We start from the raw sequence: 23,832 nt of genomic DNA, 5'->3' as shown, positions 1-23,832 counted from the left end.
GTGCATAATTTCCTGTGGCAAATCTCTTAGGCACCAGTTGTTGGTCACGGCTTGTTCACACTTACGTACGAGAGTGTCGTAAATCGAGGACCTATAGATGCACGTGGGATTGACACGCCTCTAAAGTAAATCCAAACAGCATTTATTTTTTTCAGTTCTTGCGTTATGAGACCGTGCAGGTGTACCTAATGTAGTGGCCGGCCGCCGGGTTGCATATGCTGCACTTGTTGAGCCTCGGAGCACAAGTATGAGTATATTTATGTTCGGGAGGAATTCAATGGCGGTGTGCGAGGAGGAGACGATTGACAGTGAGGAAGGGGGGGACACACTGCAACAGCTGTGAGTCAAATGCCACCAGGGCACGCAGGAAAGCCAAATGACACACACACACACATATATGCACGTAAAGACACACACACACACACACACTTCCTACTGCACACGCATACCAAACAGCTAGCCTAGCTGTGGGAGAGATCTGGGGTACGTCACTTCATTACACCCAGAAAAGAGGGTGTCTCCCCCCGCCTGCCCACCCTACGCGCGCCCCCCTGCCACGGCGAGCGGAAAGCTGTCAACCGGGGCCTGCGCGCCGGGTTCAACCCCCCCGCCGCCCCTCCTCCCTCCTCGATGTGAGAACTTGAACGCAACACACTTTCCCCGACGAAAAGTCGTCCATTTCGTGAGCCCTAGTTCAACTTCCATGCCCTTGAAGCGCACTTACTCTGTAGGGGAGAGAGAGCTGATGTTGACGGTGGTCTCCGTAATCCTCACGGTAGTTTCGCACTTAACTGCTCCCGCCTTCTGACGCCGTCCGCCTCCTGTGGGCCGGCGGGTTCCCCGAGAGTGTCCCCTGCGCGCTCAAACCTTGTCGTTCCGGGCAAAGAGCCGCCAAAGGTTCGCCGGTGTGCCTGCGGTGCCGTGGCGTCCCTTCACTGCTTCTCTCTCTCTTCGCCTGCCTTCTCCCCGTTTCGCCTCTCGCTCGGCGGCCGAGCCAACATCCGGGTATCTCCGCGTTCTGTCCGGATCTACTTTTTGGCGTACGTCGACGCGTAAGAAGGTTTATTATCTCGCCCCAACTCGGTCGCCGCCGCTGCCGCCATAAAAACTAGTGCCTAGTAAAGAACCCGATGAATCACTTCTCTGTTGTCCTTGCATTTTGCATGAGGTTGCAGACATGTTTTTGATATACTGTATAATATGATGTATGTTTAAAATGTGTTTGTTTTTTTGTATTTTATTAAATAATGTAATTGTCATGTATTTACGGTAAATATCATATATACATATATATAATGTGTTATACATGTATGAGTCATAAATTATCTGATCTAAAAAAAATCTACTATCGACACTGATTACATTCACAGAAATAGAAATAGATTTCATAACTCATTTAATATATAAATGATAAACCCAGATACCACCAAATACACATACACAGTACCTATATAGTTATCAAATGTCTCATAACGCATTTGATGTAATAAAATCAAATAATATAATAAACATTTATTCACAATTTTTTTCATTATCATTTTCATTATACTGTATCATAAAATGTAATTTGGGGGCTGTAAACTGGAACAGATTAATTGGATTTTCATTCATTTCAATGGGAAAAGTTACATTGATTTAAGAACGTTTCAATTTACAAAGGAGGTCACGGAACCAATTAAGTTCATAAATTGAGATACCACTGCATTGCTATTTTTAACCGTGTGTGCGTGTGCGTGTGTGCGTGTGCGTGTGCGCGTGTGTGTGTGTGTGTGTAGGCCTAAAGAGTATGTATAATGTAGTCAGGTGTATATCATACTTGCTCATAACTCCCCACATGTTTTTTTTTTTATTGTGCTCACAAATGTTTAATCAAGCAATTCCCAAACTTGCGTTTTTCCCTACTTATAACATGATGTATTATTAATTTTGAAGTTTTTAATAAGCACAATAGTTCTGAGTGAAGGAAAGTTATTACTGCCAGTGCCACTTATTATCAAGAACTCAAAAAAGGCAATATTAATTCATCCTAAATCACATCTGTAAAGTGAACAATAACTCACAAACAAATAAAATCATCCCATTTCCTGTACCATTGTAATTTCATTTGTCACAGTGTTCAGTTGCAGCATACCACAGTCTGCTGCAGACAGTGCGCCCTATTCAGCAATGCAACAGCGCCCCCTGTTGATTAACCACTTGTACTATTAAGGCATAGGTTTTGAGAGACGAAACACACAGAAACCATTTTCTTAAGTTACAAAAAGTATAGAAACTAATGTGATTAATTAAACATCTAATATTAGACGAAAGAGCCCTTGTCACTTCCTCAAAAAACATGTAATTCCAAAAGGTATGGCACGACCACTGTGTAAGGAAATATAAACAATTCCAAATAGCAATCAGCACAAAACCTTGAGACTTGTGCCAGACAGCGAAAAAAAAAGTCAGAAGAAACAGCTGAGCTAAGGACTTTAAATAGTGTCAGGTTCAGTGCGCTGACTCCTATTTAACATGACTTAGAATGTGATTGGTTAAATCGATCAACCACACACAACACAACCACTTTCCAATAAACGAGGGGTGCGCGCTATTGTAAACACGTTCAGTTGTTTATTTGTTTTACTTCCGCACTCGAAAAGATCTTAAATAATTAATCGAGCTGTATATGTTAGAGCAGGTCACATAATGGTGGGAAAAGTTAAGGACATTTTCCACCCATCTCAAGATTCCTTATGTAGTGGTAGTAGTACCACAGATGTCCCTTTAGGGGCGCTAATTGTTTCCGAGCAAGGCGAAGAAGAGCGCGCCTCGGTTCCAGGAAGTGCCTCCAAAGACTTGTCAAGTGTGTTCCTCAGCTGGACGGTCTTCACACCTTTCCTGAATACTCCCACCTTGGAGTCAAAAGTAAGACTTTTTCCACGATGTGCTTTGTATTTTCCTCATAGTTAAATTGCCGTTAAGACACGGACACATGAGGAAGTAGCTGACAAACGTTTGTTCGTGCAAAAGTGACAGCTTTAAGTTTTGTTATTACTGCACTCTGCTGATGGAAAGTAATGGAAAATGAAAGTAGTTGACTTTGTTAACATCACAACGAAAATGATACATGCTAATTCCTTCGGTGTAGATAATTGTTATACATATTTTTATTGTGCATGAGGCAAATGGAAAAAGTTGCTATTAACGCTAGTCTTTCCACAATTCTTTTAGCTTCCCAACAAACTGTATTACAGCAAATTCTTAACTCATCTTAACGTATGTAGCACTTAAACAGCTGCAAAAAAATCAAATAAAAATATTATATAAAAATAAAATAATTAATAATAATAATACAGAGCACATAACATAAATCATTGACAATACAATCATAACAATGACTAACTGCATCATTTATAACTAGTTTTTTAGTATAAACTTACAAAAGAAAAAGCAATCATTTTAATCAGAATGTTGTGTACCAGTGGTGTCTTGCTAGATCTGAGAGAGATGGAGGAAAACAGGAAAATGACTAACGATTACTTTGCCCACCCCTTGTCATTTGTGGCTTGCTGTACTTCGTTAACATATCATGGCGTTCATGTCCTTGTGCCATTTCCCTTTCAGCAGGCCATGGCAGAACCCAGATTGTCTTCCATCGACGGCAAGCTGGCCGAAGAGTTCGCCGCTCCCTCCCACGTGGACGAGGTCCAGGAGAGGATGGCCGCCTTCGCCCGACTTCACGCTGAGGCGGGCCGCCTCGTGGTACTCATCACATCTGGCGGCACCAAAGTCCCGCTGGAGTCGCGCACCGTTCGCTTCCTGGACAATTTCAGCAGCGGCAGGAGGGGAGCGCAGTCCGCTGAGTACTTCCTGGACGCAGGTTATGCCGTCGTCTTCCTGCACAGGCATCGCTCGCTCTACCCGTACGCTCGCACGTTCTCCTCCATCAATGTGCTGGACGCCCTGCAGTTCTCGGGCGGGGATCACGACCAGGACCGCGTGGTGGTGAACCCGCAGGTGCTCCCCAACATCGCCAAAGTGCTGAAGAAGTATCAGGAAGTCACAGATGCCAAACTCCTGCTCCCTGTCGAGTTCAGCACTCTGTCGGAGTATCTGCACCTCCTTAAGGCGTCAGCGCAGGCCCTCAGTGTCATAGGTAGGCGTAAACACCTTTAGCGTCAACTCGTGTTAGCATGTCGTTAACAGACTTCTGCATTTTAGGATCAAAGGCCATGTTTTACTTGGCAGCGGCTGTGTCGGATTTCTACATCCCTGCGGGTGACATGCCAGAGCACAAAATCCAGTCTTCCAATGGGCCGCTTCAAGTAAGTCCAATATGAAAAATTAAAGTAGGGTATATGCTCTCCAGATCAGCAAGGCCTAATTAGCGAATGCTTTTAAAAGATCATCCTGAGTGATTATCTTGTGGTGTGCTAAGAATGAGTTTTCATCGCTGATTTGTTTGGAAAATGATTGCCGCTGACAATGGAAAAAATGTATAACAAAAAAAAAAATCATGTAATCATAGGCCCGATCATCTTATGTCTGAAAGATTATCTTGATTATCCCGCGGTGTGCTAAGAGTAACTCCCCGATCTGCCAGGAATAATGGGAAATGTTTATACACCAATAATCAGGCCTAATTTGAGCACATTTCTTTCGACCTTTCACCTTGACTGATCAGCAAGGCCCCATTATAGGATGTCTAAATGATTATCCTGAGTGATCATCCTGTGGTATTGGGTGTGCTAAAAGTAGTCATTTCCACCCCCCCATATGCTTGGAAAACAGTCGATAATCGTAAAAGTTTAAAACATGGTACAAAAATACCAATAACCGGAATGGTTATTTCCAAACCTTCCAATCAAAGTCATTAATAAAAGGATCAATTATTTGAGGTCTGAAAGATTATCCAGTGGTGTGACTGTGTTAAGACAAGAGTCCCCCCTTTATCTGCCAGAGAAATGGTCAATTATTGCCCACTTTTGATGTCTTTAGAAAATGATCTCAGATGTTTAAAATCAGTCTGCGTGTACCCCGCCGAAGCTAAGCTAATGTGAGCCATTTAAAATATAAACAACGATTCATATCTACCTGCAGCTAAGCTTGAAGATGGTGCCCAAAATGCTGTCCCCGCTGGTGAAAGACTGGGCGCCGCAGGCCTTCGTCATATCCTTCAAACTGGAGACGGACGCCGCCATCTTGCTGGACAGGGCTCAACAAGCGCTGAACACGTACAGGCACCAGGCGGTGGTGGCCAACGTGCTGGACTCTCGGCGGGGCCACGTGGTGGTGGTGACGCCCACCAGCCAGCATGAGGTGATCCTCTCCCAGGAGGACATGGACAACCAGGTGGAGATTGAGGAGAGGATTGTGACGACTTTGGCAGCGGCGCACAAGCGCTTCATTGAACAACAAGAAGGCTGACATCATCATCATTAGCTGCATGTTGTCTTGTCAATCATGTGCAAATGTTTGTATCAAGAAATCTTGATGATCATGGATCAAATCATTTAGGCCCCAGTAGTTTGATGCCTAAATGAAAAAAAGATTCATGTGTGATAATTTTGAGTTTGAATCTTTTTTATCCAAATGTGACTTCATCAGACCTGAAACCCAAGAACTTACCTCATTGCCTATTTTGTTAGGCAAAAACAGTTTCTGAAAACTGTTGCCAACTCTCTAGAAATCTATTTGCAACAATTTGTTTCCGGATCAGTCTTGTTTACTGTAAATGTCGCTAATGAACATAATAATATTTCAACATTAATATAAATAATGTCCATGCAACCGATAATGTATGTCCATCCCTAATTCATATATACTTCTGATACTTCAGACTGTAAAGAAATGTTCAATGATTGATATTTTATTATATCAGTGTTTCTGTAGAATGCTCTTAACCTGCCTACAAAAAAAAAAACTGATTAAAGATTGTATAACGTTTATTCACTTTTCATGATGTCAATATTGTTATAAAACAGATTTTTCAAAATTGTAAGCACATCCCGCTGGATAAAGCTTTGAGGCGCAATGAGGTGTCCCCCTTTGTTACTTGAGTTTGACACTCTTCTTGACTCCTGCGCGGATACCGGACAGTTCTCCGACGTATCTGGTCTCCTCCCGTCGAACCTCACGGACCTGATGAACACAAAACCGGTCAATGGTGAACATAAGCGTACACCGGAACTACTTCCTGTGTAGGGTAAACTCACCTGGCCCTTTCTACGGATCTTAGCCCGCCTGAACTTCTCCCGGTGCTTGACTCGAGGGTTGCGGTCGATCTTCTTCCTCTTGGGAGTGAGCCCTCTGTTCTTGGCCATCTGCAACGAGGGTCGAGGAACGAAATTAGGACAGGTTTGAAACATTTTGACATTGGAACGCCCCATCCTCAAAGGGGGAGCGTTTATTTTATTACACTAGGTTTTTGGCACTTTCACACAGATTATGCCAAATTACAACAGAAAATTTACATTTACAGTATTCGTTCGTGTGTCTGCCTTTTACACAGAACCCAGTTAAGAAACATAAGTTTGTCTCATATTGATCCTGCAAAATTGCCATAACAGCAGTAGAACTGTGAGTTATTTATTTAACTTTTACACAGAGCCCAGTGAACAACCATAGGCCTCTTTTATGCAGAGATCTCGCTAAATTGCTGCAGTACAATCAGAGAACCGCCATTTACTGTGTGTGTGTGTATGCCTTTTATGCAGTAAACCAGCAAAATCAGAAAAGCCTCTTTCACGCAGAGATCCCGCAAAATTGCCCCATTACAACAGTAGAACTGTCATTCATATTGTCAGGCATTTTACTAGTGACGATAAGCGGTTTGGAAAATGAATGGATTTTACACAAAACCCAGCAAAGGTGGGATATTTCCAAATCTCTGTGAACTTTCGCAAATCATCCTGCAATAAGATAATTAGATGACATTCTACCTGCAGCAATTGAATATTCTTAGAATCTGGTATTGTTCTGATTGTCCCATCAATTAATCAGCAAAAAGTCATTTGTATTTGTCATTGAAGCAACATATGGAAAAACGAAATGAGATTCTTTAAATTTTTTGTAGCTGAATTTTTCAAGGTATTCGATTCATCGTTGCAGCTCTTACTTACCTGATACGTGATACCTCTCTTGGCCTCCGAATAGAACTCCTCCTCCTCCTCATCTTCTTGCACCCTGCAACATTGTTGATAATGAAGAAAACGTGCTGATTTTTTTCCCTCGTCCAGATTTCACAAATCTCTTACTCTTCATCGTTCTGTGGTTTGCGCTTCCTCGCCGACTTCATCCTCTCCTCCACTTCTCTGTAGAATCGCAACGCCGACTCCTCGTCCAGGTCCGAGTCGGAGGCATCGCCCGTCTCTGGCGCCACCACACCGGAATCCTACATCCACAAATGTTTCTACGTGAGCATTTGTGTTAACCGCCAGTAATGGAACATATGCACGGCGACACCAAGTATTTCCGGAGGAAAGGGGTGACGGTTATACATTATGCTATGTGTTAGCCTAGCAAGCCGAAATTAGCATGCTGTCATTACCCAAATAAGGAAAGCATAGAGCCTATTAGCATTGACAATTTTTTTTTCTTCCCCCACCATGTCTTTTTTCATGGATGCAGCCGCTTTCTTTTCAGCCGCTGGTCTGCCGGTGATTTTGTCTTCCGCTTGAGCAGCCAGCAGCTTTCTGTACTGCGGCGCCAGCCGGGCGTCAACTGAGCTCAGTTCATTGATGAGCTGCAGGCAGGGAGGTACACGGTTGGAAGTTACTTTTCATTTATGAAGCAAAATAAAGATGTGATTAGGCTTGCGTGAAGATGTAAAGACTTGCATTTCTGTACGTGAGCAGTCGCTCGATGACCGGGTGGTTGTGAGCGGGGATTCGTTTGGCTTTGAGCACCAGGTAGAAGCTGATGTTTGTGCAATAACTGCGACGGGAAGTGTTAAAAGTTCAGGACTTGGCGAGCCAGATGGCTTCACTTGTACCATCACGGTTTTAAAGTACTGTACTCACTTGAGGTAAAGCTGCTGTTTTGTCTTCAGGTAGTCGGCACCCTTTCGGAATCAGAAGAAAGCAGAATTTGTTCAGTGGAGCATTGACGTCAATAGACTTAATTGATGACTTAAATGGGAAGTCAACCTTCTTGACAATAATATAATATACAGTATGTGACCTCACGAGTCTAAACATGACATTCTGATTACTCTTACTTTTGTGGAGTATGAGTTATGAAGCAAAATCCAGCCGTTTTTTATCCATCTCTAGGGGCGGCCATGTTGCAATTTGCTATCGACTGAAGATGACATCGCAGTTGCTTAGGCAATGACCAATCACAGCTCACCTGTTTTCTGAAGCTGAGCTGTGATTGGTTGTTACCTGAGCAACTGTGATGTCATTTTCACTCGGCAGCAAGTGGCAAAATGGCCGCCTTCTGATATTTAACTGCTGGATTTTGCCGTTTAACTCATATCACACTAACACAATATCAACCAGAATACCGTATATTGACTAGTGGTGCTGTATAGAACATATTAAGGCTTTTTTTCCCAAACAGTTCCCAGCTGTTTTCATAAAATACAGTATCTGTGCTTTCATGTTTGCATGTTTGCATCAATGTACCCCAAGGATAAAAAAAATTACAGCATACGTTACACAGCCTATTTCTTGTCTTGCCGAGTACGAACCTGGTTACCATAGCAACCGGGGGCGGAGCCCGAGCATTGCTTCTACTTGTGGTAGCCATTTTTTTTTCAAAATAATTGAATAATTAAATAATAAGATACACAGGCAAGTCAAATAATTACAAATCTACCCGATTATATGACTGTAAATCTATATATATATATTTTTAAAAAAATTATATATAGTTTGTTACTGCTTCTGTATTGTTTTTGTTTTGTTCTGTGTTAAGGCTAGACGGAAAAGGTTAGCAAACAATCACACCATGCATCCCACAGAGCACACACATTGATTAAACTATAGATAAAAAGGTCACCTTTCCCGGTGGGATCTTTCCATCCTTGACCATCTGCACAAGTGGATGCAGCTGCTCATTCAATTCTGTAAGCTGCACAACAACAAGTCCTTTTTGTCATTCATCTCATTGGCTGCTTTGCCAAGCCGCTTTTCACTCTCTCCGTGTACCTTCGCCTTGAAGTCCTGAATGAGTTCAAGCAACTCGGGCGACTCCTTCTTGAGCAGTTTCATTTTCTCCTTGTGGGACATCTGCTGCAAGTCCTTGACGATCTTCTCCTTTTCCACAACTGTCGCCTCGGGCTGCTCCGACGTAGCAAACTCCTTTATGCGGAGCCACGTGAAACAAACAAACAAAAAAAGTTGATTATCCGCACAGGTGAGCAATTCATGGCAGGTAAAGCGCGTTGTTACAAGTACCTGTAAAAAGTTTAAGTCGTAATCCTCCTCGCTGAGATGCTCTGCCAAACGCTTTTGGATTTTTTTGGCTTCTTCTTCCTCCTCTTCTTCCTCCGCGACCAGCTCATCGTGCGACTTTCCCTCTGTTGACATAAGGTGGGGAAATTGGTTACGCGCACTCAAATGTTCAAATTCCAGCAAAAACTGATTTTTCTTGCCATGTCCTAATTAGGTTTTAATAATTTTGAGGAATAATCTGCCATAATTGTGATTTTCCTTACATAATATTACAATTTCATATGTGATTTTTTTTTTTACAAGGTCCTCTCTCTCCCCCTGTATTTTCTTAACAAATAACACAAATTAATCTGTATTACAATAAACAATATCAGATTTATTATACATAAATGTATGTACACAATATTCTGTGAGCCTTGAAAGATCATCAATCAGAATACTCTAAATAGGCTGGCACTTAATAAATTCCCTTTTTTGAAAATGGCTGGCATTGAAAGAATTCAGAACTGAACTTATCGAGACACTAAATAACTAACTAAATGAAATACACACATATATATAAAATAAAGGCTATGGACCGACCAAAATAACACCCAAAAATTGCAGCCTTTGCAATTTGCATTCTACTACAGTGTGACGTTAATTTGACTTTGACCAAATTGTTAAGCCTTAAATCAACACTCCTCTCCGCTATATAAAGAAATATAGTATGCTCACTTGTGGCCACATAGTCAGAGTCATAGAACATCTTCTTCTTGGTGCCCCAAGATAAGTCATTGGGAAGCTCTGGAGGAAGAAAAAAACAAACAATGTTAAACGAGCTCAAAGTGCACCAGCATTAGAACCTGGCGGACTCGTGTCTCACCTTCCTCTTTCTTCCCCTCGAGGTCGCTCTCCATGTCAGTGCCTTCACCCTCCTCGCTGTCCTCCTCGTCTTCGTCATCGTCATCGGTCTCGGAATCATCCAAGGCCATCACTTCCTCCTGCAGAATTGAGCATAAATTTCCTCTGGAACTCATATGATTTAATTACTCCCACAAGAAAACGGGATCACACCTCATCATCCGGCTCCTCATCATCGCTCTGCAACTTGACTCCTCTGGCGAGGAGTTTCTGTGTGGAAAAGTCGAAAGTTAAAAATGTATTAATTAATTAATTTAAAAACAAGCACACACACAGATGATAAAAACTGGTAATTAACAGTCAAAGGTAAACACAAAGTAGCACCCCCCAAAAAAAATAATCAATAATGTTCCAAAAATAGGTTGGAAATCTTGGCAAACACTGTGTCGTAACAGCAGTGGCATTCAAAATAAATAAAGTAAATAATTTGTGTTTGAGCCCTTGAGTCAATTAAACAGTTAAGTTGATGACAACGTATTCTGATTAAAGACTTACCTCAATGTTCTCATCGTGAAACTCATCAATTTTGTCCTTGGAGTTCTGAGACGAGAAATTCAAGATTGCAAGATTAACGTTTACATTTTCATTCACATATAATAATTTAATTGCGCCTTCACAACAACAAAGACAATAAAAAGGGTTGTTGTTATGTACAGATTTTTTTGTAATCATAATTTTACATGATGTATTCACTATTAATAGTGGTTAGTCTGGCATCTTTTACAAAATTTAATGTTTATGATTGGTAACAATTATGATAAACACAAACAGTATGATTTGTCCAACATGCTGTCTAGGGCTATGTACAATATTACTCACTTCATCCCTATACAGTAAATTAATAATTTTGGCACGTGATCAGAAAGCAGTGTTATACTGTAAATCCATTGTAATAAGGGGGAAACAAATTATATTTGCTGAGAATGCAAGCACTATACCACAAAAGTTGACAGATGTACATGATCTGTTAAGTCATGTTTTGTTCAACACCAAACTAGTTGAGAATAAATCAAGAGCCTCGGTTAGTTTAAGATACAAAATATTTTATCCTATGATCAAACCTGAATGTAAATAGAGCAGTGGTCCTCGCGGGACGGAGTCCTGCAGGCTTTGGAGGTTTCCCTGCTGCAGTGCATCTGATTCCAATCAACAGGATCGTTACTAGACTTATGCAGAGCTTGCTGATGATCTGATCACATCTCAGCTGTGCTGGAGAAGGGAAACATCCAAAACCTGCAGGACTCCGGCCCTTGAGGACCAAGTGTGCCCACCCCTGAAATAGAGGGTTAAAAAATAAGCTGGTAATAGTTAAACCAAAGAGAGAAACTACTTACTTTATCAGGGACAGCTGTGTTTTTATGTCCTTCTGGGTCACCTTCATCATATTGTTGCTGTTTAATTGGCCTCGGCACCTTTTTACGCCTACAACAAAAACAGGCAATATGAGGGGTGGTGGAACAGGAGTTAGATTCTGAAATTGGGAGATGATTTGTATTTCGGCAGTGGATAGTTTGCCGTGACCGACAACTCTCCTGCTAGGGCTATTTCCACCCTCTTCTATGTCTCTTCACTTTTGCCAGCGAGGATACGCTGCTCTCGGCATTACCAGCCTAAATCTAACCCTATCATAATAGGCTGTGTCGTCAAGAATTTTAATTTTAAAAAATGTACAGAGCAGGATTCGAACCCTTGACCTTGCACTTTCGGAGCCAGTACCAGTGCACATTCACTGGCGCAGAATTTGTACTTGTAGTTCTCCTGCGATTCCTGCGTAGTTCTCACGGCAAAATTGCACTAAGTGGCGAGTTGCGGCAAAAAAAAAGACACTTCATGCATATTTACATGGCCATAACCAAGATGATTAAAAAAATTATTAAAATCGTTTTAGGAAACCAATTATAACCCATTTTAAAAAGTGTTACCACTGTACGTTGTACACTCTTACTTAATTTGTGTCCCGTTAAATAGACATGACTTTACACCGATGTTAGCCAGACTCACCTTAATGCCCGAACCATCGTGCAGGAATTCAATACAACTTCCAACCAAAGAGGCAAACAAAACGCTAATTATGTTTAGAACAAGTGATAAGTTACGCTACTTAATGCGTAGATAGCCCAAGAAGTAAACATTTAACACATTGCTCTCTGAACATGTGCTTCCGCAATTGTTTCTTCTTCGGCGTGTTAGTGGAGAGCGACGTGAATGATTATGAGACTAGCGCCACCTGTTTTACTACAAGGGGACTGTTTCGATGTTACTGTACTTCAATGCTGTGTCGGTGAAGCGAGCTGAAGGTGAGGTGAATGACCATATTAATCGTTGAAATGAAGGTAGAAGGAAAGCCTAAACAATGTTATTAAATGTATTTTTTTAAACAAAAAAACATGCTGTTACATATGCAATGCTACCAAGAGTTAATTTGCTTTAAAAAAAAGATGGAAAAAGGTGATTAAACATCCATCCATCCATCCATTATCTGTACCGCTTATCCTCATTAGGGTGTTTCACCAAATTAGAACAACACATATGACAAATCTTTTGTCTCTAGAAAGTAAAAGGTGATCAACACTAATCTTAAATGGCACAACCTTTTGTCAGACAGGATTGTCAACTGACAGCAGTTCACTCCCGGGCATTTGTGGGAAGCATTAAGTATTTGTTCGACATACTTTCAGTGTAGCAAGCATGGGGAGTGGTTAACGTCAACTTCAAAGGGTTCAAATCTTGTCTCCATCTTTCTTGTATGGAGTTTGCATGTTTTCCCAGTCATTCCATCCATCCTTTTTTCTATAGCACTGAGCTGGAGCCTGTAACGGTCAACTTTTTGGGCAAGTGCAGTGAACACCGTGGACTCCTCAAACAGCCATTTAGCATGTAGCACATATAGACAGACAATAATTCACACTCACATTCTGACATACACACCCATGAACAATTTACATTCTTCAATGAAACCCATATTCACGTTTTTTGGAATGTGTAAGGGAAGCCGGCATACTCTGAGAAAATATGGAACTCTACAAAGTAGGGCCAAAGCTGAGGGTTCAACCACAGACACTACACACTCGCAGCCTCGCACCCGTTCGACGGGAACGCGCCACCGAGGGGCACAAAGGCGGAAGCGCAAGTACTGGGACCCGGCCCACACAAACCGGAAATGGAAACAAAGTTGAGGGGTGAAAACCAGGAAGTCCTGCCTCCTCAGTGACATATAGTCCATAGTAAGTAGAGTACATTTTATTTAGTTAGCACTTTACACTGAGAGGACTCACAAACCTCACATAGTCACATATATGGAAATAATCACAATTCACAACATTTGACATTTTACAGTTAATAAAAGAAAAAAACTAAATAATTATCCTCGTAAGAGTCACAGGTGAACTGGAGCCTCTCCCAGCTGACTTTGGCTGCCAACCAATCGCAGCGCACATGTAGATGAACAACCATTCAGGTTCACATTTATTTACACCTGTGGACTATTTAGAGTATTTAATTACCCTATACATGCATGTTTTTTTTGAATGTGGGAGGAGGTCAGACTAGCAGAGGAAAACTGATGCAGGTACAAGGAGAACATGAAAACTCCAACATGAAGGCCGAAGCTGATATCCAAACCCAAACCCCACAACCGTGAGGGAGACATCCTAACTACTAGTCCACAAAAATAAACTCGATACACTTTTGGATTTGAGTCAGCCTTTTTTTCTTGTTTGGATTTTTAATACTACAGAGGTAACAGAGGTTTTCTAGTTTCTTTCAAGACAGATCGAGCTTCGTTTATGTTAAGCTTGCAGCTCATTCCTCTTCCCCTTTTCGTTCCTTTAGAGGCTTCCAACTCAAATCCAGGGCGAAGCTGCGAGGTCTGGCTTTAGAGGCCAGTGGAATTCTTTTCAGGGCTGACTTGATCGCGTCGTTCCTCCTTTTCATCAGGATTAATCCCGGCGTCATTTGGTCCGGGTCATAACTCTGCATATTAAAAACAAGACTTTTAATTACATGAGGTCACATGATAAGTAATTCAATAAAAATGTAGCAGCAAGTGCTTACGTTGGAACTGAGTCTTGGTACAGAGAGTCTTCTCTCATCGAGGGTTGGGTCCGTGCTGGCTGCATCCAAGCGCAGGTCCATCATGGACTGGGTCGTCTCGGTCATGTTGGTCCCGGGGCCTCTCCTGAAGAGTTCCCTCTTGTTCTTTTCAGGTGGGAACCTCTTCATGAGGTCGTTCAGTGAGTTGAAGCTCTCCGACTGCGGCACCCTTAAGATTAAAGGTTTCTACAAGCAGAAACATTCAAATAAATCTTCAAATTTAAAACTTGCTTGTGGTTGTCAAAAACACAGGCCGGTTCATTCGAGATTAAAGCGATTCCTTGCACCCCCTTTTTTAAATGACGAATCCTCAAAATTAATGATCATGATCAAATTTGATGATATGCCCAACTGACTGATTGCTTAGTTAAAAGGCTTTTCATTTCTCCAGTAGTAACTCTAAAATTTGCCCACATTTTTTTCTTCAAACCAAATTGGCCGACTCATAGTCAAATTTCCATGTGTACTTGCAACTTTAAGACTCCTATTATGATAATCTGCCCATTTATAGGCTAAGGAGAAACTGTCTTATTTTTTCACATTTTCCAGGGGACAAATGCAGGTGGAATTTTTGGGCATCTTACAACATCCCCCCCCCCCCCAAAAAAAAATTAAAGTGCGATATTGTATATTTACTAACTGTCCTTCACCAATTTCATTGTACTTTATGCAACTCAAGAGAGTTCCTGGTTAACTACATCTATTGATGTACCATTGGCATATACTGTACAAAAATTAATAAATAAATAAAAAACGGCACCAATAAATTGTGCACCTTATTGCTGATCAATAAAAATCAATCAGTGACCCATTTTGGGCACTGACCCACAATTTGGAACACTGCTTTTATACGTATCGGCTTACTCTTGAGGCGGCTACGTTTTCTATGCTGGAACTGATGTCGTCCAAGCCGCTCTCATCTCTCACACTGGCATCCGGCCTTGCAGGCCGCTTTTCCCTCTGCGAGGAAAATAAAAACTCATTTTGCAAGTCGCTGTCTTTGTTGTCGCGCCACGCTGACAACGCTCTGTCTTCCGCGCTGTTTCTCTTCTCTTTGGAGAACTGCCGGGATGCAGCTTGTTCTGTCTGGCGGTCTGTCCAGCTGGAAATGAAAGGAGTTGTTCATTTTAGTTAAGTTAGTATGTTTCCCCTTATTTTTCCATATTCCTGCAGTTACGGGGTAAGATTTTATTTTCTTTTGATGTTACAATACTGGGAGAAAGCACATTTTAATATACAAAAAAAAAATTCAGATACAGGTATATCCTTTGAAAAAGCTCACTTGGAAATTTTTGCGTTGTCTGGCAGATTGTTTGTCATTGGAGAGCTGTCCCATATCCTGTTAAATAGAGGGGGGGGGAGTATCAGTTAAGACTTGTGGCACACATTCATACATCAGAATAATCAATCATACTGAGTAAACAAAAAAACAACTAGTTAGACTTTAGATATTCACTACTGTGCACAAGTCTAAAGCCACCTTAAAATGAAAGGGATACTTGACTCATTGAGCCATTTTCAGCAGTAAAAAAGTCAATATTTTGCCCAGAATGAGTTTGATAACGTCATTATTTTTCATGTACAACGATACCTTTAAAAACACATTTTTCTACTTGCTGTCGACTAAAGATGACATCACCCGTGCTGAGGAAGTAGCTAACGACCAATCATGGTTCACCTGTTTTCTGGGTTTGGTCAGCAAACTGAACCATGATAGGTCGTTAGCTACTTCCTCAGCACAGGTGATGTCATCTTCAGTCGACAGCAAGTGGAAAATTTAGTTTTTAAAAGTATTAATTGTACATAAAAAATAATGATGTTATTAAATTAATTCTGGACAAAATATTATTTTTTACTGCTGAAAATGGCTCAATGAGTCATGCACTCTAAAAACAGTTGGGTTAAAAGTAACCCAATTATGGATAAAAAATGGACCGATCCACTTTATGGGTCAATTTGACCCAACTTTCTGGGTTGTCTTATACAAAAGGACCCAATTTTCTGACCCGGGTAAAGGATCTGACAAATATTTACAAGTTTTACACTAAAAGACCCATTTCTTGACTCAGAGTTGGGTCAAATGGATTCAAGTAGAGGATCTGTCCATTTTTGACCCATAGTTGGGTTATTTTTGACCCAACTGTTTTCAGAGTGTGTATGGCTAGAATGCTATTCATAAGAGTGTAGACCTCTGCAAAGGCTCTAATGTTATCAAAAGTAGCGGGCTACTTCCTGTTTCGCAAACAGTTGAATGGGCTCTTTCTTGGTTCATGATGTATGCATATTGGGTTGAGGTTAGGGTTAGAGATGAAGTTAGGGTTTGTGTAAATATTCGAGATTGGTTTGAGATGATTAGAAATTACGAGGAAAGTACCTGGTGCCTGTGGGCAAGTTTTTGGGGTAAAGTTTAGGATTTAAAAAAAAAATCCTGCAGATTTAACATTTGTGTAAATGACTACAGTAAAAAAAAAAAAAATAATAATACAACAACAAAGAGTGTTTGTACCTTCTTGTGGTCATTGGCTTAAATCCATTCGGAGTAAAAGTATCCAAAACGGCTGTGTTTTTATCAAACTGCATATCAGTTTCCTTTGCCACAATTCCCTCTTCTTCAAAAAAACTTCCTGGGACGCTTCCTCTGGGCATGACGCCCATGGCCTCCCAGTCAAGATGGACGTCCATCGGTGGAGAAGGAGGGCTGAGGATCTCTTGTTTCATGTCTAAGTGTCTTGGAGGGCTAGGGTCTTTGAAGTCTTTTTGTTGCTTAGTCATGTCCAAGTGGGGGGCAGCGTACTCCCACAGATTTGGAACCGGGGAGGACTCGGCAAACAGGGTCCGGAACTCTTTGTCGAAGCGGTCCACGGCCGAGCCGGTTACGACAGTGATGAGTTGCCGGTGTAAGTGAGCGTCACTCCACGTGAGGCTGTCAAGTATGAAGACAACCTGTTATCAAATCAGCAGCTGCTATAACACGAGACCTTTTTGATATGAAAGTTTACCTGTAGCTACCATGAATTGTTGTCTCCAAATCCACCAAGATGAATTTGTCTTTCAACTCCCCGACCGTCATCTTTCCCTTGCTCGAACAGAAGCTTTTACCTCCAAGAACACGAACTCGAATGTTCTGCGATGAAAGGTGAAACAGTACTATTAGGAACATTGATCGGTGGCTGTAATGCAGTAGTACACGCGGTGGACTTTTCTGCAGCCAATGCAAGATCAACTTTAGTGACTGGAGGTGGGGATGGGAAGGGGTTGTCGGTATCGATATGTGCCCTGCGACTGACCAGTGACCAATCCGGGGTGTGGGCTGCCGTGAACCTTACAGGACCTTACATTCTTGGGAATTTTGTCACTGGGAATTATGGGTCCCAAGGACAATCTAGCCCTTGAATTCTTGGAATATGAGACATGGGAACCTTTGACCTCATAGAATACTGGGGTCCTACTGGGGTCCAGGGTTATTATAGTTGTGGTATTTTTCATTTGAGTTCGTTTTGAGTATTTTTATTATTTTTTAGTTCGTTTTAATTATTTTTCAGGGTGGTTCTGTTAGTTTTTATTAGTTTTAGTTGATTCTTAAATGCTTAATTTTAGTTAGTTTCAGTATTATTTTTTTTATTTTTTTGAAGTGTGTATTACTTGTGCGCCATATTTAAAAAAAAAACACCATGGGGGCAATGTCATCGGAAGGTGCTTTTCTATTGGCTGCTGCTAAATGACGTCACTTTTGTGTGAAACACTTTCAAATGTCCTTATTCCGGTTAATATCAAAATAAATCATCCCCAAAGGCTCATACATGAAATTGATTACCAAAGACTAAAACGAAGGACATTTTTGCTATAATTATAGCTAGTTTTGTAAACATAAAATGTAGTTTCAGTTAGTTTTCTTTCTTTCTTCTTTTTTTTTTTTTTTAAAGCATTTTCGTTTTTATTTTTATTATTTTTTGGATTTTTGTTTTAGTTTTTTTTCCCATTGGTTTTAGTTAACTAAAATAACCTTGCTGGGGTCCTCGTGTAAGACTCTGATCAGTCTAAGCATTGAGTGCTTGGTAGGCACCATGGGAACAGGACAGGGCACAGTGAACTTCAGGACTGGTTGCTAAAATGAGATAATTAGCTAATTTGTCATTTGACACAATTAACAATTACTTCACAGAGTCAGTTTAATTAAAAAATCAAGGGGTGAAAATTTGTTGCAAAAACTCCCCGCCAACTTTGATAACAATCAAATCTCCAAATGTCACATTATTACATTTCTATACATTCAATCCAACATAATGTTGATATCTTTCCAATCATTATGTTTGTTTTTTTAAGAGTTTCTTCTGGCAGGAAGACTGTACTGAATGCCGTGCAACCGGTCGAACTGCAATACGCTGCTGCCGTTACCGTGATTACTGAGGCATGCGCGTGTCATAACTCGAGTACGCAAATGCAGTTTGTCGAGTTTTAATTAAATCGTTTTGGGGTTTGGACCGCTTCCAGCAAGTCTAGGCGCATCTGTTTAAGCGTTTTCACTACTTTCTACTTTATTTGCTTCTGTCAATTCTCCGGTCCGACTCACCGGATGCCCCAGCCTGTGGAGTGTGTACCTCTCCTCAACGGTTCTTTGGTTGAGGAGGATGTAAACCGGGACACCCCTGGAGGCTGCGTCATGTAAATCCCCAATTATAGTGTTGTCTGTCAGCCGGTCGGTCACAATGGCAAGTACCTGCAGCACAAAGCAAGACATAGCCTCAGGAGCAGCTCTGAAGGCTAAGAATCGGACCCCGTGTAAAGTATGCATACTTGGCTGGCCTTCTGTAGGTGCCGTCGGATGACCTCTCTGACGGGAGGTTCTCCCTCGGCGGGGGGATTGGTGAAGACCGCAACGTTCTCCATGCGCGCACAAGGTGCCTCGGGCCAGCCCAGGTCCAAAGCAGGAGCGGGCGCGTCCGAGTGGGACGGGAAGTAGGAGGACGTGAGGTCGCCCGCATGCGGATCGACTTTCTCCTTTTTTTCCAGGGGTGTAAAATGAAAGTCCTGAACCCAGCTGCTGATCTCGCCCACCTCATCGGGAGACAGGAAGGAGCCGAAGAGCTCTGTGCCGACCGACTTGTAGAAGGCTTTGGGACCTTCGCACAGGAGTTTCTCCATGGACTGGCGCTCGAGCTCCGAGTAGAGAAACTCCGGGGAAGACGGCGTTACCGGAAGGAATATGGCATTCTCATCCAGACTGGCCTCCTGAGAGCCCGGCATGGCTGCGGCCTCTGTGATGGAATGTTACGTCTCTCAACTACTGATCCCGTCTCACGTCAGCCATTCGTCCAATGGGGTGCTGATCTGGAAGACCAAATGGTTGGCAGTCCCGTGAGTTGTGTCTCTACGCAGCCGTCTTCCAAAGCTCATATTGACCTTAAAGAGAAATCCATAGAGGAGTTTTATGCCGTCGGTGTATTTTTCCGTCGATTATTTTGTCAATCTCACCTCCAGTTGCTTGTGTGTTTCTCGCTTGACTCGTTCCCACCCCTGCCTGTCATTTCAGTCAGCCTTCCACTCCTTCTGGGCGACGTTGTAATCGGATTCCACGAATTCTGCGCAGCTGACAGATTTCTTCGTCTCCTCCCTACACATTTTCATCGTCTGTGCGACGTTTGTGCGTTGGCCCGAGAGAGAATATTGTCAAATAGCCTTTCTTGAGGCGATTTCCGTGTCTTTTTGGACTGGTCCAGCCTGTCTGGCAGCTTTGTCAATCCAGACAAAACTACACATTTCTGTTTTTGGGAGCCCTTTTTTTTATGCTCCCTAGGCAATTCCCTTTCTTTCCGTTCATGAATTCCTGCTGTTATGCCAGAAAAATGTTGCCAGAATGCATTTCGCAACATGCTGAAAGGTGACCAACAACAAGCCGACACACCTCTAAGTCATATATACAAACAGCTAGCTCTCTGTCGACACACCTGACGTCTTACTTTACAACTGTGATCAAATCTGGTGTTTTGCAAGGAAGCATGAGCAGATTTGAAATAAAAATAAGACAGTCACCACCTGAGTGATTCTTGAAGGCTTTTTTAGGCCCTTACAATAGATTACAATAACTCTTCTCATGAAATTATCCAATTTCTGTCATAGTGTTATTTTGACTCCAAAATTACACACCCACAAGCTGTTTTACAAAACCGTACTGGAAAGGAAAAAGGAATCTTTGAGAAACTTTTATTTTTTAATTTATTAATGTTTTATGAGCCATAAATTTTAAAAAAAATGAACGAAGTCGTGAAACCATGCGCTACAGGATTTCCCACCCCCTCACAAAAATCACATTCTTGAATAAAGAAAAAAAACTTTTAATCATACCACTTTTGTTTCCTTAAAAACAATTATTATTTATTTTTTTTTAAACATAAGCTTTTACCATTTTGTTTCTTTCCAGTGTCCGTAATACTCCTTGATATTGTTACATTGGGAAAACAAACACAACACTTGTTGTTTGAAACCTTTAAGGTGGCAAATAATTTTTTTTTAATTCAAAGAATCCACACTGCAGTAAGTTACTCACAGATACAGCATTTTCCCTTTATGTGTACACTGCTCGAACTTTTGTTGATGTTCTTACAGCAAGACATTTTACAGAACATAACAACATGGCCCTTTCAGTCTTTTTTGATTGCCACAAACGTGGAAGTCGTGTGTTTTCATTCCTTCTTTCTCAGGTGTCCGTATAGGACGCCACTGATCAGCAGGAGGGGGACGCACAGCCACGCCAGGATGAAGCAATAACCGAAGTGGCCTTTGCCCAGATCTCTGGAGTCATTAAGGATCTCCTTCCTGTGAAAGGTGAAGATCAGGCATGCTGCAAAGTCAGTGAAACCTGCAAGAGTTAGAAAAAGATTGTTGTGAAGAAAAAATCCATTTAGTCTACTTCTATAACTGTCTAGGTAAAATAGCAATGGAAAGTAACATTCAAATATAATAAAGAAAACTAAATACTGTCAGAATAAAATTTTTAAAAAGCAAATTAAAAAAACAATTAAAAAAATAAAATTACATTAAATGGACAATAGCAAATAAATAAAATGTACATTATACATTTACACAATTTTTGTTTAAAAGGAAAAAATTAATTATTTCTACCACACAATCTTCTCGTCGAAGAATAAGGTAAAAATAAAATAAAAATAATTAAAATGTATGACATTAAATTTAATTCAGAAATTAAATTGTAAAATGTATTTACAGAAAAATAAAATCATATTAAATTTAAAAAATCTGCATTAATAAATTTAACAAATTATAAATTAATCAAAACAAAAGTGTCTAAACATTCATGCTAAAGGAAAAACCGAAGACTGTTATTGAAATTATTTCCAACACATTTTAAATTCTTCTTCCCAGATAAATAAAATAAAAATAAACTAAATTATGAACTTACAAACTGTAAAATGCTCTCTTCTTACTTTAAACTTTTAAATTAAATAATACAGTAATAAAACATTAAATTATTAAAATTAAAACAATTAAAAAATATTACATTTAATGTAGTCACACTTAGTAGCAAAAATCAAGCATTCAATTAAAAATACAGACATGATATACATTTTTAAAACGTGTCTATTCACATTCAGTCAATAATAATAATAATAATAATAATAATAATAATAATAACTATACCTGCAAAGGCCTGACAGAGTCCCGTCAAGTAAAAGAGTCCTCCTTTGGATAAAGTGAAGAGCTGAGTCGCAAACACCAGCAAGGAGATGGACGAGAAAACCACAGACAGCACCATGAGGGCCTGCACCGACTGCAGCCAGTCTGGAATGAGTGAAGACCGGACAATTTTTAAACCTGAAGCTTTGAGGACGTTATTGAATAATGCAGAAATGCAAGTGTTTATTTACCACTCTCATTGGTGGCGGCGCACAGCCACGTATCTGTGGCATTGTCGTGGAAACAGTTGTACCACAGGTCGCTGATTTCCGAATTGTCCCAGACCCACCAGGACTGAAAAACACATACGCACACACACTCACACAGTTTTGTCTATCTTAGTGGGGACATCCCATTGACATAATGCATTTTCTAGCCCCTTACCCTAACCTCAACCATCACAACTGATTGCCTAGCCCTAAACCCAACCAAAAAACTTGAACCTCAAAAGAGGTCTGGACCAAAAATATCCCTAGGACAAGTCGGTCCCCGCTAAGATGGTTAAACCGAGAATACGGGCCCCATAATGTCGCAAAAACACACGCGCACACACCAAGTAAGTCGTCTATTTATAGAGCACATTCAAATACAGCTCACAGTGAGCAAAGACAATGACTTCACTTGTGTTGCCGTTTAACTGAAGGAAGTTATTCGCCTTTCAGATGTTAATTTCTTCCAGACTAAAAGAGGCAGCATGCAGTTTCTGAAGCCAAGTGTTATGTACAGTTGGGAGTCATCTGCATAGAAATAAAAATAAATTAAAAAATAAATATATACAGTAAAACATTTTTGGATTATGTTTCCTAGGAGGGGAGCATATAAAAAGGCAGAAAAGCACCGGATGTAGAATGGAATGTAGCAAATGTTTTTTCGGCAGGGTTTGTTCGAAGTCGCAAACCTTCGCAAGAAACAAGAAAGAACATTTACATTTATTCTGGTCTAAAATAGACTGAATGGAGTTGCTGATTTCAAATGGGACATACATTTGGGAATCCTCTACATAGAGATGAAATTATTTTTAAAAATAGGGGGGGTAGATTTTTCCAAGGGGGGGTAAAAGTTCGAAAAAGCACCGGACCTATAATGGAACCCTGTGGGACACCCAAAGACACAGGCTTGCACTTAACGTTTCCTGTGTATTTATTAGTTGGAGCCTGGTGAAGTTTCACTTTATTTCAGTTTTATTTTAGTTATATAATACAGTTGTAAACTCTTTCTTACACTTTGTCAGTTTAATGTAAAAATTCCACTTAAAACTTTGCCTGTACAGGAACCTGGTGAGTATTTTCACTTTATTCTAGCTTGACCCATTTTCTATATTGCTTATCCTTATTAGGGTCAAGGCTGTGCTGGAGCCTATCGCAACTCATTTAGGGCCAGAGGTGATGCACACCCGATACTAGTCGCCGGGTTACATATTAACAAACAATCACACTCACACATTTGTACCTTTCCACAATTTAGAGTCTTCACTGCAGCCATCAAGCAAGTTTTGGGAATGCAGAAGAAACCCGAGTACCCGAAGAAGTTAACATGATTAAATACAATGTTACTAAATGTTTCCGAAAGATGACACTGCTTTTACTTTACAGCAGTTTCCCCCAATCCTGTTCCTCGAGTGCCTGAGTCCTGCAGGTTTAGATGTTTCTGTCCTCCAACGTACCAAGTTCGTATAATCGGCTCAATTATTTTTTTTTTTAGTATTTCCTATGGACTACTGTGTATATGGCTGTAGAGCGCCATCTCCTGGACATAAAGTGCAACTCAC

General features: G+C 41.0%; 5 protein-coding genes across 10 annotated transcripts in view; 1 reads left to right on the top strand and 4 right to left on the bottom strand.

The window, feature by feature from the left end:
* foxj3 (forkhead box J3) overlaps positions 1-1,020 on the bottom strand; it is a 98,878-nt gene extending 97,858 nt beyond the window's left edge. Inside the window, exon 1 of the mRNA XM_086087447.1 lies at positions 725-1,020. The gene's annotated coding sequence lies outside the window, so the exon portion shown is untranslated. The remainder of the gene's footprint in view (positions 1-724) is intronic.
* Positions 1,021-2,821: 1,801 nt separating this feature from the next.
* ppcs (phosphopantothenoylcysteine synthetase) lies at positions 2,822-5,927 on the top strand. 2 transcript variants are annotated; one of them, XM_086086992.1, is made up of 4 exons: positions 2,822-2,904; positions 3,604-4,135; positions 4,201-4,304; positions 5,080-5,927. In XM_086086992.1, exons 2-4 carry the CDS (start codon positions 3,610-3,612, stop codon positions 5,404-5,406), a joined length of 957 nt encoding a protein of 318 aa, XP_085943118.1. In that variant the 5' UTR covers positions 2,822-2,904; positions 3,604-3,609; the 3' UTR covers positions 5,407-5,927. The 2 variants fall into 2 exon arrangements, with proteins under 2 accessions (XP_085943118.1, XP_085943119.1); XM_086086993.1 differs by having other exon boundaries at positions 2,831-2,904; positions 3,607-4,135.
* Positions 5,907-12,457, bottom strand: utp3 (UTP3 small subunit processome component). The gene is made up of 16 exons (XM_086086991.1): positions 12,282-12,457; positions 11,615-11,702; positions 10,776-10,820; positions 10,434-10,490; positions 10,243-10,360; positions 10,095-10,163; positions 9,381-9,502; positions 9,132-9,284; positions 8,983-9,054; positions 8,001-8,041; positions 7,818-7,914; positions 7,586-7,723; positions 7,236-7,372; positions 7,101-7,164; positions 6,195-6,302; positions 5,907-6,120 (listed from the first exon to the last, which is right to left on the bottom strand). Exons 1-16 carry the CDS (start codon positions 12,296-12,298, stop codon positions 6,031-6,033), a joined length of 1,416 nt encoding a protein of 471 aa, XP_085943117.1. The 5' UTR covers positions 12,299-12,457; the 3' UTR covers positions 5,907-6,030.
* Positions 12,458-13,504: 1,047 nt separating this feature from the next.
* sack1e (scaffolding CK1 anchoring protein E) lies at positions 13,505-20,226 on the bottom strand. 3 transcript variants are annotated; one of them, XM_086087728.1, is made up of 9 exons: positions 19,845-20,226; positions 19,167-19,772; positions 18,943-19,089; positions 17,372-17,496; positions 16,879-17,295; positions 15,655-15,711; positions 15,252-15,474; positions 14,334-14,558; positions 13,505-14,252 (listed from the first exon to the last, which is right to left on the bottom strand). In XM_086087728.1, exons 2-9 carry the CDS (start codon positions 19,614-19,616, stop codon positions 14,082-14,084), a joined length of 1,815 nt encoding a protein of 604 aa, XP_085943854.1. In that variant the 5' UTR covers positions 19,617-19,772; positions 19,845-20,226; the 3' UTR covers positions 13,505-14,081. The 3 variants fall into 3 exon arrangements, with proteins under 3 accessions (XP_085943854.1, XP_085943852.1, XP_085943853.1); XM_086087726.1 differs by having other exon boundaries at positions 15,237-15,474; positions 19,845-20,224; XM_086087727.1 differs by having other exon boundaries at positions 15,237-15,474; positions 19,167-20,224.
* A 342-nt stretch (positions 20,227-20,568) lies between these two features.
* The window catches only part of emp3a (epithelial membrane protein 3a (MAM blood group)), a 5,010-nt gene continuing 1,746 nt past the window's right edge, over positions 20,569-23,832 (bottom strand). For all 3 annotated transcript variants that reach the window (XM_086087731.1, XM_086087729.1, XM_086087730.1), the window contains 3 exons: positions 22,256-22,358; positions 22,029-22,169; positions 20,569-21,228 (listed from right to left, as the gene is read on the bottom strand). In XM_086087731.1, the coding sequence (XP_085943857.1) occupies positions 21,053-21,228; positions 22,029-22,169; positions 22,256-22,358 (420 nt within the window). In that variant the 3' untranslated portion in view covers positions 20,569-21,052. The remainder of the gene's footprint in view (positions 21,229-22,028; positions 22,170-22,255; positions 22,359-23,832) is intronic.

The sequence above is a fragment of the Leptonotus elevatus genome, chromosome 10 (genome assembly GCF_054856555.1).
Source record: "Leptonotus elevatus isolate MCC_2025b chromosome 10, RoL_Lele_1.0, whole genome shotgun sequence".
NCBI lineage: Eukaryota > Metazoa > Chordata > Actinopteri > Syngnathiformes > Syngnathidae > Leptonotus > Leptonotus elevatus.
This window is presented reverse-complemented; position numbering and strand designations above follow the sequence as displayed.

What these genes read in the sequence shown, in the direction of transcription:
- sack1e (XM_086087727.1), bottom strand. Translation starts at nt 19,616, where the DNA reads ATGCCGGGCTCTCAGGAGGCCAGTCTGGATGAGAATGCCATATTCCTT. An exon ending in ACAATTCATGGTAGCTACAG is followed by an intron (nt 17,296 to 17,371) that starts GTAAACTTTCAT and finishes CATACTTGACAG; the next exon opens with CCTCACGTGGAGTGACGCTC. An exon ending in AAGCCAATGACCACAAGAAG is followed by an intron (nt 15,712 to 16,878) that starts GTACAAACACTC and finishes TCTATTTAACAG; the next exon opens with GATATGGGACAGCTCTCCAA.
- utp3 (XM_086086991.1), bottom strand. An exon ending in TTCACGATGAGAACATTGAG is followed by an intron (nt 10,491 to 10,775) that starts GTAAGTCTTTAA and finishes TTTTCCACACAG; the next exon opens with AAACTCCTCGCCAGAGGAGT. An exon ending in CGAGGGGAAGAAAGAGGAAG is followed by an intron (nt 10,164 to 10,242) that starts GTGAGACACGAG and finishes TTCTTCCTCCAG; the next exon opens with AGCTTCCCAATGACTTATCT.
- ppcs (XM_086086992.1), top strand. Translation starts at nt 3,610, where the DNA reads ATGGCAGAACCCAGATTGTCTTCCATCGACGGCAAGCTGGCCGAAGAG. An exon ending in GCAGGCCCTCAGTGTCATAG is followed by an intron (nt 4,136 to 4,200) that starts GTAGGCGTAAAC and finishes TCTGCATTTTAG; the next exon opens with GATCAAAGGCCATGTTTTAC. An exon ending in CTTCCAATGGGCCGCTTCAA is followed by an intron (nt 4,305 to 5,079) that starts GTAAGTCCAATA and finishes ATCTACCTGCAG; the next exon opens with CTAAGCTTGAAGATGGTGCC.